At 40.5% G+C, this 15,422-nt stretch overlaps 1 protein-coding gene across 2 annotated transcripts in view; it reads left to right on the top strand.

Moving 5' to 3' along the window:
* The window catches only part of LOC127660537 (low density lipoprotein receptor adapter protein 1-B-like), a 52,512-nt gene that overhangs the window by 19,834 nt on the left and 17,256 nt on the right, over window positions 1-15,422 (top strand). For both annotated transcript variants that reach the window (XM_052150851.1, XM_052150852.1), the window contains exons 2-5: window positions 5,243-5,385; window positions 7,213-7,325; window positions 12,536-12,650; window positions 12,870-12,942. In XM_052150851.1, coding sequence (XP_052006811.1) covers window positions 5,243-5,385; window positions 7,213-7,325; window positions 12,536-12,650; window positions 12,870-12,942 — 444 coding nt within the window. The remainder of the gene's footprint in view (window positions 1-5,242; window positions 5,386-7,212; window positions 7,326-12,535; window positions 12,651-12,869; window positions 12,943-15,422) is intronic.

The raw sequence follows: 15,422 nt of genomic DNA, 5'->3' as shown, positions 1-15,422 counted from the left end.
AATGGATAAACCAGAGATTTTAATTGATTTATTGAAATGGACAGTTTGAACTGATTCACTGAAATTAATCAAATGAAAGTAACTGAACTCTAAATTGCAAACTCTCTCATACTCGCGATAGTTTATAAAATATTAGTTAGTTATTGTTTCAAATGCATTAAACTGTAAACACGAACGTGCGCTCCGGGAGCTCAGATCATCCTCCAATATTCACTTTGAAGGTTGTTTACAAGTTTACTCGAGACATGATTTCTTTAATCTCACTTGCGTTTCCTCTCTTCTCAACTTCTAACATCTCTCTCCATCTCTCGATTTCTGGCTCTCTCTTCTTCTCCTCTTTCTTATTAATAATTTGATAGTTTCTGTTCTCATCATTACCTTAATGGTCTTAAACTAGATTTACGTAAAAAAAAAAATGTTTTGGGGTACATTATAGCCTGGACATGTTCTTGAAAGTTATCGTGAGATTCACCCCATTGCTACCTCTCTTTGTTTGGATGCTGCTGTTTAAAGTTTGTTATTGATCTGGCATCTTTTGATCTGACCATGGCACATGTTTGTGTGTTATGATCAGGTGTGTGCTAATGAGCCCAACACACAAACACACACACCTGTGGTTTGTCATCTCTCTGTCTCTGCTAGGTGTGTGTGTGTGTGTGTGTGTGTGTGTGTGTGTGTGTGTGTGTGTGTGTGTGTGTGTGTGTGTATGTACGTATACACGTGTGTGCTGTGTGTAAGTGTCAGTGTGTGTGTGTGTATGTACACGTAACTAATGCATAGCATGCTGTGTGTCCTCCGATTACAGACGCATCCCAGAATGTTTCGGAGCACTCTGATTTACACACCGGTTGTATGGACCGCTGTAGACTCTGACATGAATGAATATGATGTGAAACAAATCAGTTGCCTGTTTATGATTACATTATTCAGAACTAGTTTGATATTGGCATAAAGTCTGGTACAGATTGCAGTTTGCTCCATCCAAGAACCGCCCACTTAGACGGGAAGAGACCGTCTGACTGACATGTAAAATGGCCAACCACAGTTTGCTTTGTTTTTCTGTGTAATTTAGGGGGTGGTTTATCTGAAATATATTATGCCACAATAATAGACTGCTGTGGTTGGAACACAGTCAAAATATGGAGCGTTAGTCATTTAAAACTTTTGTACAGAAAAAAAATGTGTTTAGACTTTGTGATCTAGTAAAAGTAATTAGCACTAATTATCTCACAAACATAACAAAGAGTAATACTGTTTTGTTATGGATTAGGACTGGTAAAAATATAGATTTTCCAACACAAATCGAGTCTGATACAATTAAACTGTAAATTAATTCATGTTAAATCCATAACACCCAGACTACAGTCGCAAGAGAGGTATGTGATAAAAGTAGCAATACTTCACAAAGCACTTTAATGCCAATATACAGTGCGTTTAATGTGGGTAGAGCTACTTTTATTGTCAATAAACATCTTTATGAAGTAGATGTGGTGTCACCACTTGATAGGAGTGGATGAGGGATGGTCTGGGTACACAGAGAAATGTTGGCATCAGGTAGGATCTAGTGCCCGGTGGTCCGGCGTCTTTCTCCAGCTGCTCGGTACATTGGTGGAGCGCGAGCATGGGCCACGTGCTTTCTGTCAGTGCCGCGGATTGGTTCTGTTGACGGCATCTAAATTACCGGCTCCCTTCCTGGACATGTACCACCGTGTATGTTCGGGGAGGGCCACACTCGGCATTTAACAGCAGCGACAAGTTACCATTGACCCCTGATGTTTCTTTTACGTGGGCTTCTTAGACTGTAAACTTCCATCAACAGCCATCCAATGACAGACCATCTTGCATCTCCTCCGAGTGGGACGTGGGAGAGGGGGTGTCGAAAGTTCATTGGTTGCTCCGTGTCAACTGTCCAGTGGCATTTTTAAACTTGATTGCCAAATTGTCGGAGTGGTGGTGGCGTAGTGGGCCTAAGCACATAACGGGTAATCAGAAGGTCGCTGGTTCGATCCCTACAGCCACCACCATTGTGTCCTTGAGCAAAGCACTTAACTCCAGGTTGCTCCGGGGGAGGGGTTGTCCCTGTAATAAGTGCACTGTAAGTCGCTTTGGATAAAAGCGTCTGCAAAATGCATAAATGTAAATGTAATGAATTAAAAAAGCCAAAGTAAAATGAAAAAGAAAAGCCATTTGCAAATAGACAATGAAAAGCAACCAGCCATATGAATTAAGCAAAGCAATTGCCAAATGCTTTTCTAAAACGCAAATTAAAAGGTGCATTTAAAAATGACTTATTAATGTGCTAATTTATTGTTACACATAACTGCATTTTTAAACATGAATTTAAAACACAACTTATGCACAATTTAATTGTTATATATACAATTATATTTTTAAATGGGAATTAAATAAATAAATTTAAATGTGTTTATTTATTTGTCCATTTATAAATTAGTTTACCCACGTTTTATTTGCAAATTAATAGATTGATCATTTATTTCTTCATTCTTTTTTTTAATTGGTAACATAGTTTCCATAGTCTGAGGCCTAACATGCTGCGATTGTGTCTCAATGAGGCATGAAATACCATCAGCGCAAGGAACGTGGCACAATTATATTTCTGAATGAAGGTTAATTGAGGGTTAAGGGAATACTGCTGTAACACATTGATTGTCAGCTGTGTGAGAGAAACTTCCACAAACACCCTTAATGACCCCCCCACAGCTGATGATGTCACCTGTTAATAGGACAGGGTTTACAAATGAAAAGGTTCATTTTAGACGATTTCACACAATTTACAGAACGTTTCGCAGTTGGGAAGAACGATTACGAATGTGATCTCTGATTGGGGTTTCTTAAACCACCTGTCTCTCCATGATCTAAGAATCATTCATCAAATCAAGAATAATCAATATACATTTGCATTTCATCCAAGTGTCTGTTTATGCATTATTGCATCCGTTTCATGCATGTCCTTGACTAGAGGCAAGTGTTCACACTACTGATGGATTCTGAAATATGAACCAGATTCAATTAAAATACAAAAACAAAGTGTTTTCAAGCAAAATGAATGAAGACACCTCTCCTTTCTTTCTTATAGTATGTTTGTTTTTATTCTTTCTTGTATTTTTTTTTGTTTGTTTCTTTATTTCATCCATGTTTTATCATTGGTTTTTAGTTTCATTAGTATATTTGTTCATTCATTTTCATTACTGTTAATTATTTTATTTTTATTCTTTTTCATTCTTTTGATTTGTTTACACATCACACACACACAAAAATAAAAATTTGCCAAATAATTTTTTTTTATAATGGTTCGATGTAACAAAAGTGTGTGGTGTCATTAGAGACCCTATGTATGCAATCGTATAGTTTTTTTTAATCCTATAAATTATATTTATTATGATTATTTAATATCTATGTAAAGTTACTAGGATATTATTCACCTTCCATTGCTCCATGGTCCAGTTCTGACTCTCACATGCCCATTGTAGGCACTTTTGCCAGTGGACAGGGGTCAGCATGGGCATTCTGACCGGTCTGCGGCTACGTAGCCCCATACGCATCAAACTGCGATACACTGTGTGTTCTGACACCTTTCTATCATGGCCAGCATTACGTTTTTCAGTAATTTGTGCTACAGTTGCTCTTCTGTGGGTTCACTTCCCACTCGCATCAATGAGCCTTGGGCCATGACCCTGTCGCCGGTTCACAAGTTTTTCTACCTTGGACCACTTTTGGTAGGTACTAACCACTGCATACAGGGAACACCCCACAAGACCTGCTGTTTTGAAGATGCTCTGACCCAGTCGTCAAGCCTTCACAATTTGGCTCTTGTCAAAGTCGCTCAGATCCTTACGCTTGCCCATTTACCTGCTTCCAACACATGAAATTCAAGAACTGACTGTTCACTTGCTGCCTAATATATCCCACCCCTTGACAGATGCCAGTGTAAAGAGAATATAAATGTTATTCACTTCAGCTGTCAGTGGTTTTAATGTTGTGGCTGATCAGTGTATGTCTGACTTATGTGTAGCTTACAATATGTGTATCTTATGTGCTGTGTTGCTCAATATATTTTTGACAGCCAGTTGCATCTCGTGAAATTTAGTTGTAATGAATCCCTTTCTAGATCAGTTTCATTTTCTCTTTGATATATAAAAAATAAAACAAAATTTATTTTATTCAATTATTTTCTAATTGTCTTGAAAATATTTTGAAAATGTAACAATATCTGGGCAGTTTGTAGATCAATTTTTGAAAGATATACATGCCGGGCCTCTAAAGACCCGAATATGTAAAAGCATTTGGTGAAATTTGTTCATTCTTTTGTTTCTTCGTTCTTGCTTTTTTCTTGCTAAGCTGTTGTTATGAGTTCTGTAATGTGTGTGTGTGTGTGTGTGTGTGTGTGTGTCAGTCTGCCATTGTGGATCACTATAAATGAGATTATGATAATTTAGTGTGCAGAGATGCATTAAGCATGTGAGGTTGTATTGTAATGGAGAGATACTGGAGAGAAATGGATAGCTGCCTATAAGATGTGTGTCCTTGACCCTGAGCTTGACCTCAGTCACGGTCCAGCACTGATGCAGGGTTAATGACACTCACATGGAGGTCACTGCTGTGTCTGAGGTGAGGGTGTGTGTGTGTGTGTGTGTGTGTGTGTGTGTGTGTGTGTGTGTGTGTTCAGTGGCATTGATTCTGTGCTGTGCAGATGTCGATCAAAGAGCTGGTTTACACCTCTGTGGATGAAAAGACCTGATTGAGGACCGTGTATGTTTTAATGAAGGATTGTGTGATGCGTTTCATATGTAGATGTTTTTATCTAAGTTTTTTTATATGTAGATTTTGTTGCTTAGTAGATTTATTTGATCACAAAATGAGCGTGTGTGTGTGTGTGTTTTATTTCGTCTGTGTATTTGAGGAAATATTGCACCCCCAAATCAAAAGAAATAATAAAAATTTCCCTTGGAAAAAATAAATCAGCCTATTTTCAGTGCTATTATGACATTTATTTTCAAGACAGTCAACCACATTTATAAAATGCATCTGCATGTTTTTTTTATTTATTTCTATTATTCTCAATGGTGGTTCTCATTTTGGGGTGAAATGTGACCAGGACATGTTTTCATGAGATTCATCCATTTGCATGCAGGTGTGTCTGTGCGGGCAGCCATGTGTTACATGTTTCTTTGTATTGGCATTCATGCATGTGTGTTAACCCTTTGTGTTTTTGTGTTTGAAGAGCTTCCAGAGAACTGGACAGACACGCGTGAGACACTGCTGGAGGGGATGGTTTTTCAGCTGAAGTATCTGGGCATGACGCTGGTGGAGGAACCTAAAGGAGAAGAGCTCTCAGCCGCAGCTGTCAAGAGAATCGTTGCTACAGTAAGACACACGTACACGACCCCACCGTCTCTACTGTATAAACTTCTGCCGCACCAGCCAATGAGAGATTACTCTGAATAACACATCAAATGTAATGTTCACTTTAAATATAAGTGGGCAAGTGCCACATATATTTTCTTTTTTAGTTATGATCTGATCAGGTATGCATACAAATATTGGAACTGTGCATTAGTCTTTAAAGTGTGCAAAATGCAGCCATAATTATGACCGTTTTGGTGCATTGTACATAATATAGGCATATGCACTGAAGGAAAAACATAAATGCTTCAAGTGTTGAATATGACTTCCAAGTAATTCACAGCTCTATTCTGCTCTATGGTTTGTAAGTTTTGTGTGTGTGTGTGTGTGTGTGTGTGTGTGTGTGTGTGTGTGTGTGTGTCTCTCTGGGGGTTTCTGGGTGTGGTTGTGTGTGTGTGTGTGTGTGTGTGTGTGTGTGGGTGTCTCTGGGGGTGTGGTTGTGTGTCATGATGTAATGTTGTTTTGTCTTCTCTTTACTGTTGTACATGAAACTGGTGTGAGCGGGTAGAATTCAATGAAGCTGTCAGCGGAGGACATGTGAGGCGTCTATTTCTCAAACTAGAGACTCTGATGTACTTATCCTCTTGTTTAGTTGCACATCTGGTCGTCCACATCCCTTTCTGTCCTTGATAGAGCCAGTTGTCCTACAGATAAGTACATCAGAGTCTCTAGTTTGAGAAATAGACACCTCACATATCCTCCGCTGACAGCTTCATTGAATTCTACCCGCTCAACACCAGTTTCATGTACAACAGTAAAGAGAAGACTCAGGTGTGCAGCCTTATGGGAAGAATTGCAAAGAAAAAGGCGCTTTTGAAACAGAAAAACTAAAAAGGTTAGAGTGGGCAAAGAAACGTGCGTGCGTGCCTGTGATACCGATCAGCCACAACATAAAAACGGCGCCAACCCGCATCTCAGTATAGCATTCTGAGATGATATTCTTCTCGCCACGATTGTACGGAGTGGTTATCAGAGTTACCGTAGACTTTGTCAGTCTGGCCATTCTCTGTTGACCTCTTTCATCAACAAGGCGTCCATCCACACATCTGCTGCTCACCGGATGTTTTTGGCACCATTAGGATTAAATTCAAGAGACTGTTGTGTGTGAGAAAATCCCAGGAGATCAGCAGTTACAGAAATACTCAAACCAGCCCACGTGCACCAACAATCATCCATGCGATTAACTAATCAGCCAATCGTGTGGCAGCAGTGCATAAAATCATGCAGATATGGGTCAAGTGCTTCTGTTAATGTTCATATCTACCATCAGAAAACAGGGGAATTGTGATCTCAGTGATATGGTACGTGGCATGATTGTTGGTGCCAGATGGGCTGTTTAGAGTATATCTGTTTGCTTCATGTCCTTTCAAGGGCGGTCCGAGTTCTCTCGAGTGGTTTCCTCTAGAGGAACCGGAAAAATCTCACCTCGATGAGTGGTTCTTGCTGTCCGGACGTGCTTTCTGCAGATCTGCCCCATTCTTCCCAGAGGTTCATAACGAACTGACAAAATCCTGGCGTGCACCCTGTTCAGCTTGCTCACACAGCGATTCCACTCTGCTCACTAAAGTGGACCACGGGGAAGAGGCGGTTGTGGCACATCTATGCCCGGCATTATTGTAGAAGGACTTCAACTAGGTCGTGTAGAAGGACGCTTCCATAGCGTCAGTTTAGTGACTCAGTGACTCATTCCCTTCATCTCAGGGAACCACATAAACCGAGATGTCCTTCTAGTTGAAAAACAGCTTGATACAGTAGTTTTCTTCTTCTTTTTTTTTTTTCTTCTGTCAGGCAAAAGCAGGTGGTAAGAAGCTTCAGAAGGTGACGCTTAAGGTTTCTCCTCGAGGGATCATCCTGTATGATGCCGTTTCAAACCAGCTGATAGAGAATATATCTATATACAGGTGAGTCAGCTGCTGCCATTTGTCAAGTTTAAAATTCTGACACTATCTGTGCACTCGCTCTCTCTCGATAGCAATAAAAAGAAAAGAGTTGTTATTGGCTCCTGAAATTCTGCCATCCATCATATATAGCAGTACAACCTGAAGATCTTCCGTGTTTTCATATATTGTGAGAGAAATAATGTGTATGTGTGTGTCTGTGCATTCTATCGATCTGCTTTAGTGTCCCGGTTATTGCAGACAGACTCACTCTGACCCTCACTTGGGGCCTCAGCTATTATTGGGATCACACACAGACACAGACACACTCAGTGCGGTCTGGCAGTGTCCGTGGTGTGTCTAATGAATAAACATGAGGGGGGTGTTTCCCTCCCTGTCACTCACTGAGGAATACTGACTCCACACCACTTACTTCGGGAATACTCTGTTTATGTGGTTGAATCTTACAAATCATGTTCAGGTCACATTACCCCAAAATCAAAATTAAAAATTTCTATTTTTAGGATCATTTTAGATTGACATTTTTGTGACAAATAAGCACATTTTCCTCCCTGTATTCTTATTACCCTGATGCTAAAAAAAATTAGATTCTCTTCACTGTAATTCATCCAGATGTTACGTTTTGGGTTTTGTAATACCTATTGTTCTCAATGGTGACTCCGATTAGATTCTCTGAATTATTTAAGAACCCCACTTAATGGCTTGATGAAACAGGACACAACAATCCGGCTCTAAAAGTTAAAATCACTTTCATTTTTCCAAAGGGGAATTGATTATTAACGATAACTTATAAACCTTTAAAGACAGACCTACCATGAGCTCCAAGGTGGTTAATCGGTGGTGCAGTATATGCTTCAAGTCTGCATTATGTCATCTTCATTTATAAACAACTACAACAACAACAAAAAAAACATGTTTAATAGTGTAATTCCTGGTGAAGAACTGCACTACCCATGATCCCGAGGGAGAAAATGCACCAATCAGAGAATTGCGTGAATCAATATCATTAAAATATTATTGATTCATGGATTAGAACTCTTTTATAAAGTATTTAATGAAATAACTAAGGAAAAAAATGAATGGGGAAAAATACTTCTGGAGCCAAGATGGCTGGAAAAGTGGACGGGCACTGTTGTACTCTATTAGGGGAAGGGCCATTCTCATTCTGGAGCGCAATTGATTGGACCTACATTTGTTTATGCCCCTGAGTGCAGAATGAGTCATCAGTATTTAAGGTCTTTTTCCCCAGAGACTGTATATTCTGTGTGTGTGTATTATTTGTCAAGTTTTACATTTATGCATTTGGCAGATGCTTTTATCCAAAGCGATTTACAGTGCACTTATTACAGGGACAATCCCCCCGGAGCAACCTGGAGTTAAGTGCCTTACTCAAGGACACAATGGTGGTGGCTGTGGGGATCAAACCGGCGACCTTCTGATTACAAGTTATGTGCTTTAGCCCACTACGCCACCACCACTCAAGTTTTAGGAGTACACTAGCGCAAAGATGGCCTCAAAGTTAGAAGACATGGACTAAAAAAAGCACAAAAGAAAAATATTTATTTAATGGGGACTTTAAGTGAGGAACGGGGCAGATGGCTGTCATCAATCATTAGTCCCGCCCTGCTGCTGTGAGGCTTTCCCCTGACAGGCTGAGCCAGCTGTCACTCAGCGCCAAGAGGAAATCACAAGTCATTTTACATTATAAAAAGGCATCGAGGGGAAACCATAGATGATGCTGACATAGAAAAATGATCACACTTGTTTGTGTGTTATTGTTTGGTGAATCAGCTTTATGTTGGGTTGATGGATTGTTGAGAATGCAGAATCCAGCACAGCTTGTACTTAAAGGTGCTGTAACAGATTTTTTTTTTTCATGGAAAGGTCTGCAAAAATGTTCCTACTCCCTGAAAGATATCACTGAAATAAGTGTCCTGAGATATCACCGGTCTCTGTGACCGCTCTAGATTTTGTCAACAGCAAACAATAATGTGTCCGCTGGCTGTGGTCTCTGATGCTTTCTGCCTGTCAATCATTTTACGTGTTCTTAGTTTTGTTGTTGCAGCGAATTATTGAGGATTAATTCCATATTCTAATTTAGAATTTGTCAGTTGAGGATGCTATTTTGCTATAGCTTTTTTGTTGTTGTTGCTATAGCTGTTGTGTTTGACAACCGGAACATGCTTTATGTTGGTTTCAGTGGTGTCGGTACAGGTTTTGGAAAGAGGAGGCATGGCTAAATCAACGGCTCAGTCTCGTGGAAGTTAGAATACTTACAGCACCTTTAAGCTTTTAATTATCTGAAGAGGTGATGCCATTGTCTTCTACATGCAACTAGAATTGCAAAATTCCGGGAATTTTCAAAGTTGGAAAATTTCCATGGGAATTAATGGGAATATTTGGGAATTAACGGGAATTAATGGGAATAAACTGGAAAATTGTTTGCAGTTGAAAAAAAACATCTTGCAGCATAATCTTGGTTAAAACAACCAGATTTAATGCAAATTCAGTTGAGTATCTAAACCTGAACATTCCTCAATCACATGCACACTGAACACTACTTACTACAGGCTAGTTACTACAGCAGGTCTATTGAAGACACACTACTGCATTTGAGCCCAAGGACTACATCCAGTCAAGTAAGTTTTGATGATATTACTAGGCTAAATATATTTGATCTATGGTATTAAAGTTTAACAAGCACATACTAAATCAAAATATGTTTTTACAGTAGCTAGCTAGACATTAAATCAGATATGCTAAATTTAAGCTAGCTAACACCATTTCATTGACAATTTAAGAGGCTAGCTATCATAGTGCTAGCTACCTCAACTGTGATGCTGTTTCTAATGCTAGCCAGTTTTCTTTTATCATACAAGGACGTAGGTTATAGTTTGATTTAGCATGCTGATTGAGGAGTGGTCATCTATTCATCTGGCCTATTTCTATTCATTTGTCCAGCTTCAATTGTAAAATATTTTTACTGTTCCAGAATATTCCAATTGTTTAGCTAACTATTTATATATCCGTGCATGGCATTGCAATAGTGTTTTTTCTAATCTCATTCTACAGAACAATGACACGTGCGCCATCTGACGTGTGGATACATTTCACCTCAGCCAATGTAGAAGGAAAGACTGTGTGTCTTTGCACACCTACAGTTGAAGACAAAATTATTATCCCCCCTATGAAATTTCAATTCTTTTTCAAATATTTCCAGAGTGATGTTAAACAAAGCAAGGTGATTTTAACACAGTATTTCTTATTATATTTTTACTCTGGAGAAAGCCTTATTTATTTAAATTTGCCTAGAATTTAATAATTATAAAAAAAAATGCTAAGGTCAATATTATTAGCCCCTTAAGGAATGATCTGTTTGATTAGCTATGGAACCAACCACTGTTATCCAATGACTTGCCTAATTAACCTAATTACTCCCTGTAGCAGGGCGGAGTCATGTCGTGTCACGGGTCACGTGTCGTGATTATACACCCGGTCCCTTATCAGGCTAATTAAGCCTCCAAGAGGGATAATGGCTGATTGCGGGAGGTGGTGCCGGAGAGAGAGATCGTTTACGGACATGTCCGTCGTGTCTGTGTGTTTGTCTTTTGTTTAAGTTAATCATTAAAATATTATTTAAGTTGCACTTCAAACTGAGGATTAGTATCTTGCAAAACAAATAGTGAAGTAATATACAGTAAAACTGTCATCATGGCAAAGACAAAATAAATTTGTTTAGACTTGAGAAAAATTATTGTTAATGCTCACAAAGCAGGAGAAGGATATACACGTTTATCAAAGCGTTTTCAGGTGTCAAGAACTACCGTGCGAAGTATTATCAAGAAGTTTGAAGAGACCCACACAGTGGAGAACAAGACTGGCAGAGGCAGGAAGCGAAAGATTTCAAAAACCTTGGAAAGAAAACTGGTGAGAGAGGTTTCTAAAGACCCAAGAACAACTGCCAAGACACTAGAGAATGATTTAGCCAAGTCTGGGATGGATGTCTCAACGAAGACAGTCACTAGAGTCCTGCACAGGACTGCGAGGTTGCAGACCAAGAAATACTCCACTTCTGAAGAAGAGACACCTCCAAGCTAGACTGAAGTTTGCCAAGGACAACCTAGAGAAAAATGATTCATACTGAAAATGTGTCCTTTGGTCAGATGAGACAAAACTAGAGCTCTTTGGCCATAGAGATGTTGCCTATGTTTGGAGAAAGAAAGGAGAGGCGCTCAACCCAAAGAACACCGTCCAGTGCGTCTGGAACTGGGAATCTCATCAGGGTCGAAGGAATCATGAAAAAGGAAGACTACGAGAAGATTTTGAAAGACCTCTGCAACAAAACAATCTGCAACAAAACTTGGTTTGGGTCGACATTTCGTCTTCCAGCACGATGACCCAAAGCATACCTCACTTCTGGTGAAGAACTGCCTCCAAACGAGCAAAGTGAACATCCTTGACTGGCCTGCACAAAGCCCAGACTTGAATCCCATAGAAAATCTGTGGGCCACACTGAAGACTTGAGTCCATGCCAGGAGACCAACAAATCTGGAGGAGCTTGAGAGATTTGCTGAGGAGGAATGGGCTGTGACTCCTAGGGAGAAATGCCTAAAACTTGAGAACTACAACAAACGACTAAAGGCTGTTCTCAAGCAAAAGGGATACACTATTGACTATTAACATCAGAGGGCTAATAATTTTGACCTGTAGATTTTCTTTATTCTTGGTTATGATTTTGTTTCTATTTGTACACTAAAAAAAGAACTAAACATTTCATAGGGGCTAATAATTTAGTCTCCAACTGTATGTTAAGAATGCCACAAAGATGCAGCAGCATAGTGCCCAAAGTTTTTTTCCAATATTTCCAAAATTCCCCAGCTTAATTTACCATGGAAAGTTTCTAAAATAAATGCTAAAATAAAACACAAGTTGAATTAATGTAAGTGCTTGTATAAGCTTCCCTTTTCTGTCTTTTAAACTTCCCCAAAATTGGCCCCATTCACTGCCATTGTAAGTGCCTCACTGTAACCTCGATTTCTGCCTTATTAAATGAAAAGTAGGGACAAGTCTAAATAATTTTTTGTGGTATTCAACATTTTGCCACAAATGCTGTCAATTGAGCTTAACTTGAATTGAACGTGGAATATTCTTTTAAAAGTGTGCACTATTAAAACGTTTCACATAAAGGTAAGTGATCTCATCTCTGTCTGCAGGATCTCGTACTGTACGGCTGATAAAATGCATGATAAAGTTTTCGCCTACATTGTTCAGAGTCAACGCAATGAGACGCTGGAGTGTCATGCGTACCTCTGCACCAAGAGGAAAGTGGTGAGTGTTCAGTGTCTGTGTGTGTTTTCATATACATGTGTATAAAGAGAGAGACACTCCCTGTTTTTCCTTCCTCTTATAAATTTAGCAGTATATGTTGAAACTGCATTTCCTCCGAGAGAAAGAGAGACTGATTCCTCTGTGCTGTCTTTCTCTCTATGACAAGTGATGCCACATTAAAGCTTCTATTCTTTTCCCCTGTCTCTCTCTGTGTCTCAGGCTCAGGCGGTGACGTTAACAGTGGCTCAGGCATTTTGCGTGGCGTTTGAGTTTTGGCAGGCAGCTAAAGAAGGTACGCTGTGCCTGGTTGCCCTCAACCACAACGCTTTACCCTTCCCAGCATAAGTCTAGTTTTCCTAGTTTTTACTAATTGACCCATTCACTTCCATTGTAAGTGTCTCACTGTAACCTTTTTTTTCTTCTCCCAATTTGTAATGCCCAATTCCCACTACTTAGTAGTTCCTCATAGTGGCACGGTTACTCACCTCAGTATGGGTGGCGGAAGACAAGTCTCAGTTGCCTCCGCTTCTGAGACTGTCAATCCGCGCATCTTATCACGTGACTCGATGTGCATGACACCGCGGAGACTCGCAGCATGTGGAGGCTCATGCTACCCGCCGCGATCCACGCACAACTTACCACACACCCCATTGAGAGCGAGAACCTCTAACTGCGACCATGAGGTTACCCCATGTGACTCTACCCTCCCTAGCAACTGGGCCAATTTGGTTGCTTAGGAGACCTGGCTGGAGTCACTCCGCACACCCTTGATTCAAACTCATGACTCCAGGGGTGGGAGTCAGCTTCAATACTCACTGAGTTTCCCAGGCCCTGATTTTTGCTTTTTTTTTTTAAAGAATAGGAGGGACGAGTCTAAATAAATCTTTTGTGGAAATCAGCATTATGCCACAAATGATGTCGATTGAGATGAACATGTATTGAGCCCGGAATATTCCTTTTTAAGGAAATGTATTATATATAGAGTATATATACATTTCATATAAGGGGAGGGAAAGAAAAATTATTTTAGTGTAGGTGTGTGTGTGTGTGTGTGTGTGTGTGTGTGTGTGTGTGTGTGTGTGTGTGTGTGTGTGTGTGTGTGTGTGTGTGTGTGTGTGTGTGTGTGTGTGTGTGTGTGTGTGTGTGTGTGTGTGTGTGTGTGTGTGTGTGTGTGTGTGTGTGTGTGTGTGTGTGTGTGTGTGTGTGTGTGTGTGTGTGTGTGTAAAGCTCTGGTGAAAGTCAGCTCCAGCTGTATAGCTCAGCAGAACATGTATGAAATTCACTGCATGCTTGAACATGCCGTGCCTGTGAGTGCGTGTTTGTCTTGAGGCTTGTAGACATTTATTAATTTTATCTCTCTGTACTTGACTGTTTCCTGCAGAAACTATTCATCCAGCAGAAATCAAACCTGCTACGAAGACCCTAAAGGGTCCAATATATATATATAAATTCAGCAAAAAAAGAAACATGCTTTTATTTTCAGCAAACTTAAAATGTAAATATTTGTATGAATATAAGAAGATTTAACAACTAAGACATAAACTGAACAAGTTTCACAGACATGTGACTAACAGAATTGGAACAATGTGTATCCCTGAACAAAGGGAGTTCAGCCAGTTCTTGCTGTGAGATGTTACCCCACTCTTCCACCAAGTCACTTGCCAGTTCCGGACATGTCTGGGATGAATGGCACTAGCCGTCACCCTCCGATCCAACAGGTCCCAGACTTTCTCAATGGGATTGAGATCTGGGCTCTTCGCTGGACGTGGCAGAACACTGACATTCCTGTCTTGCAGGAAATCATGCACAGAATGAGCAGTGTGGCTGGTGGCATCGTCATGCTGGAGAGGGTCATCTCAGGATGAGCCTGCAGGAAGGGTACCACATGAGGGAGGAGGATGTCTTCCCTGTAATGCACAGCGTTGAGATTGCCTGCAATGACAACAAGCTCAGTCCGATGATGCTGTGGCACACCACCCCAGACCATGACGGACCCTCCACCTCCAAATCAATCCCGATCCAGATGACAGGCCTTGGTGTAACACTCATTCCTTCAATGATAAACGTGAGTCTGACCATCACCCCAGGTGAGACAAAATCCATGACTGAAGAGCACTTTTTGCCAGTCCTGTCTGGTCCAGCGAAGGTGGGTTTGTGCTCATAGTCGACGTTGTTGCTGGTGATGTCTGGTAAGGACCTGCCATACAACAGTCCTACAAGCCCTCAGTCCATCCTCTCTCAGCCTATTGTGGACAGTCTGAGCACTGATGGAGGGAATGTGCATTCCTGATGTAACTCAGGCAGTTGTTGCCATACTGTACCTGTCCCGCAGGTGTGATATTCGGATGTACTGATCCTGTGCAGGTGCTGTTATACGTGGTCTGCCGCTGTGAGGATGATCAGCTGTCCTTCCTGTCTCCCTATAGCGCTGTCTTTGGCGTCTCACAGTACAGACATTGCAGTTTATTGCCCTGGCCACATCTGCAGTCCTCATGCCTCCATGCAGCATGCCTAATGCACGTTCATGCAGATGAGCAGGGACCCTGGGTATCTTTCTTTTGGTGTTTTTCAGAGTCAGTAGAAAGGTCTCTTTAGTGTCCTAAGTTTTTATAACTGTGACCGTAATTCCCCACCTTCTGTAAGCTGTTAGTGTCTTAACAACCGTTCCTCAAGTGCATGTTCATTAATTGTTTATGGTTCATTGGACAAGAATGGAAAACATTGTTTAAACCCTTTACAATAAAGTTCTGTAAAGCTATTTGGATTTTGACA

The sequence above is a fragment of the Xyrauchen texanus genome, chromosome 20 (assembly GCF_025860055.1).
Source record: "Xyrauchen texanus isolate HMW12.3.18 chromosome 20, RBS_HiC_50CHRs, whole genome shotgun sequence".
Classification (NCBI taxonomy): Eukaryota; Metazoa; Chordata; class Actinopteri; order Cypriniformes; family Catostomidae; genus Xyrauchen; species Xyrauchen texanus.
Note: the sequence above shows the minus strand (reverse complement) of the source record. Positions and strands in the feature narration are given on the sequence as shown.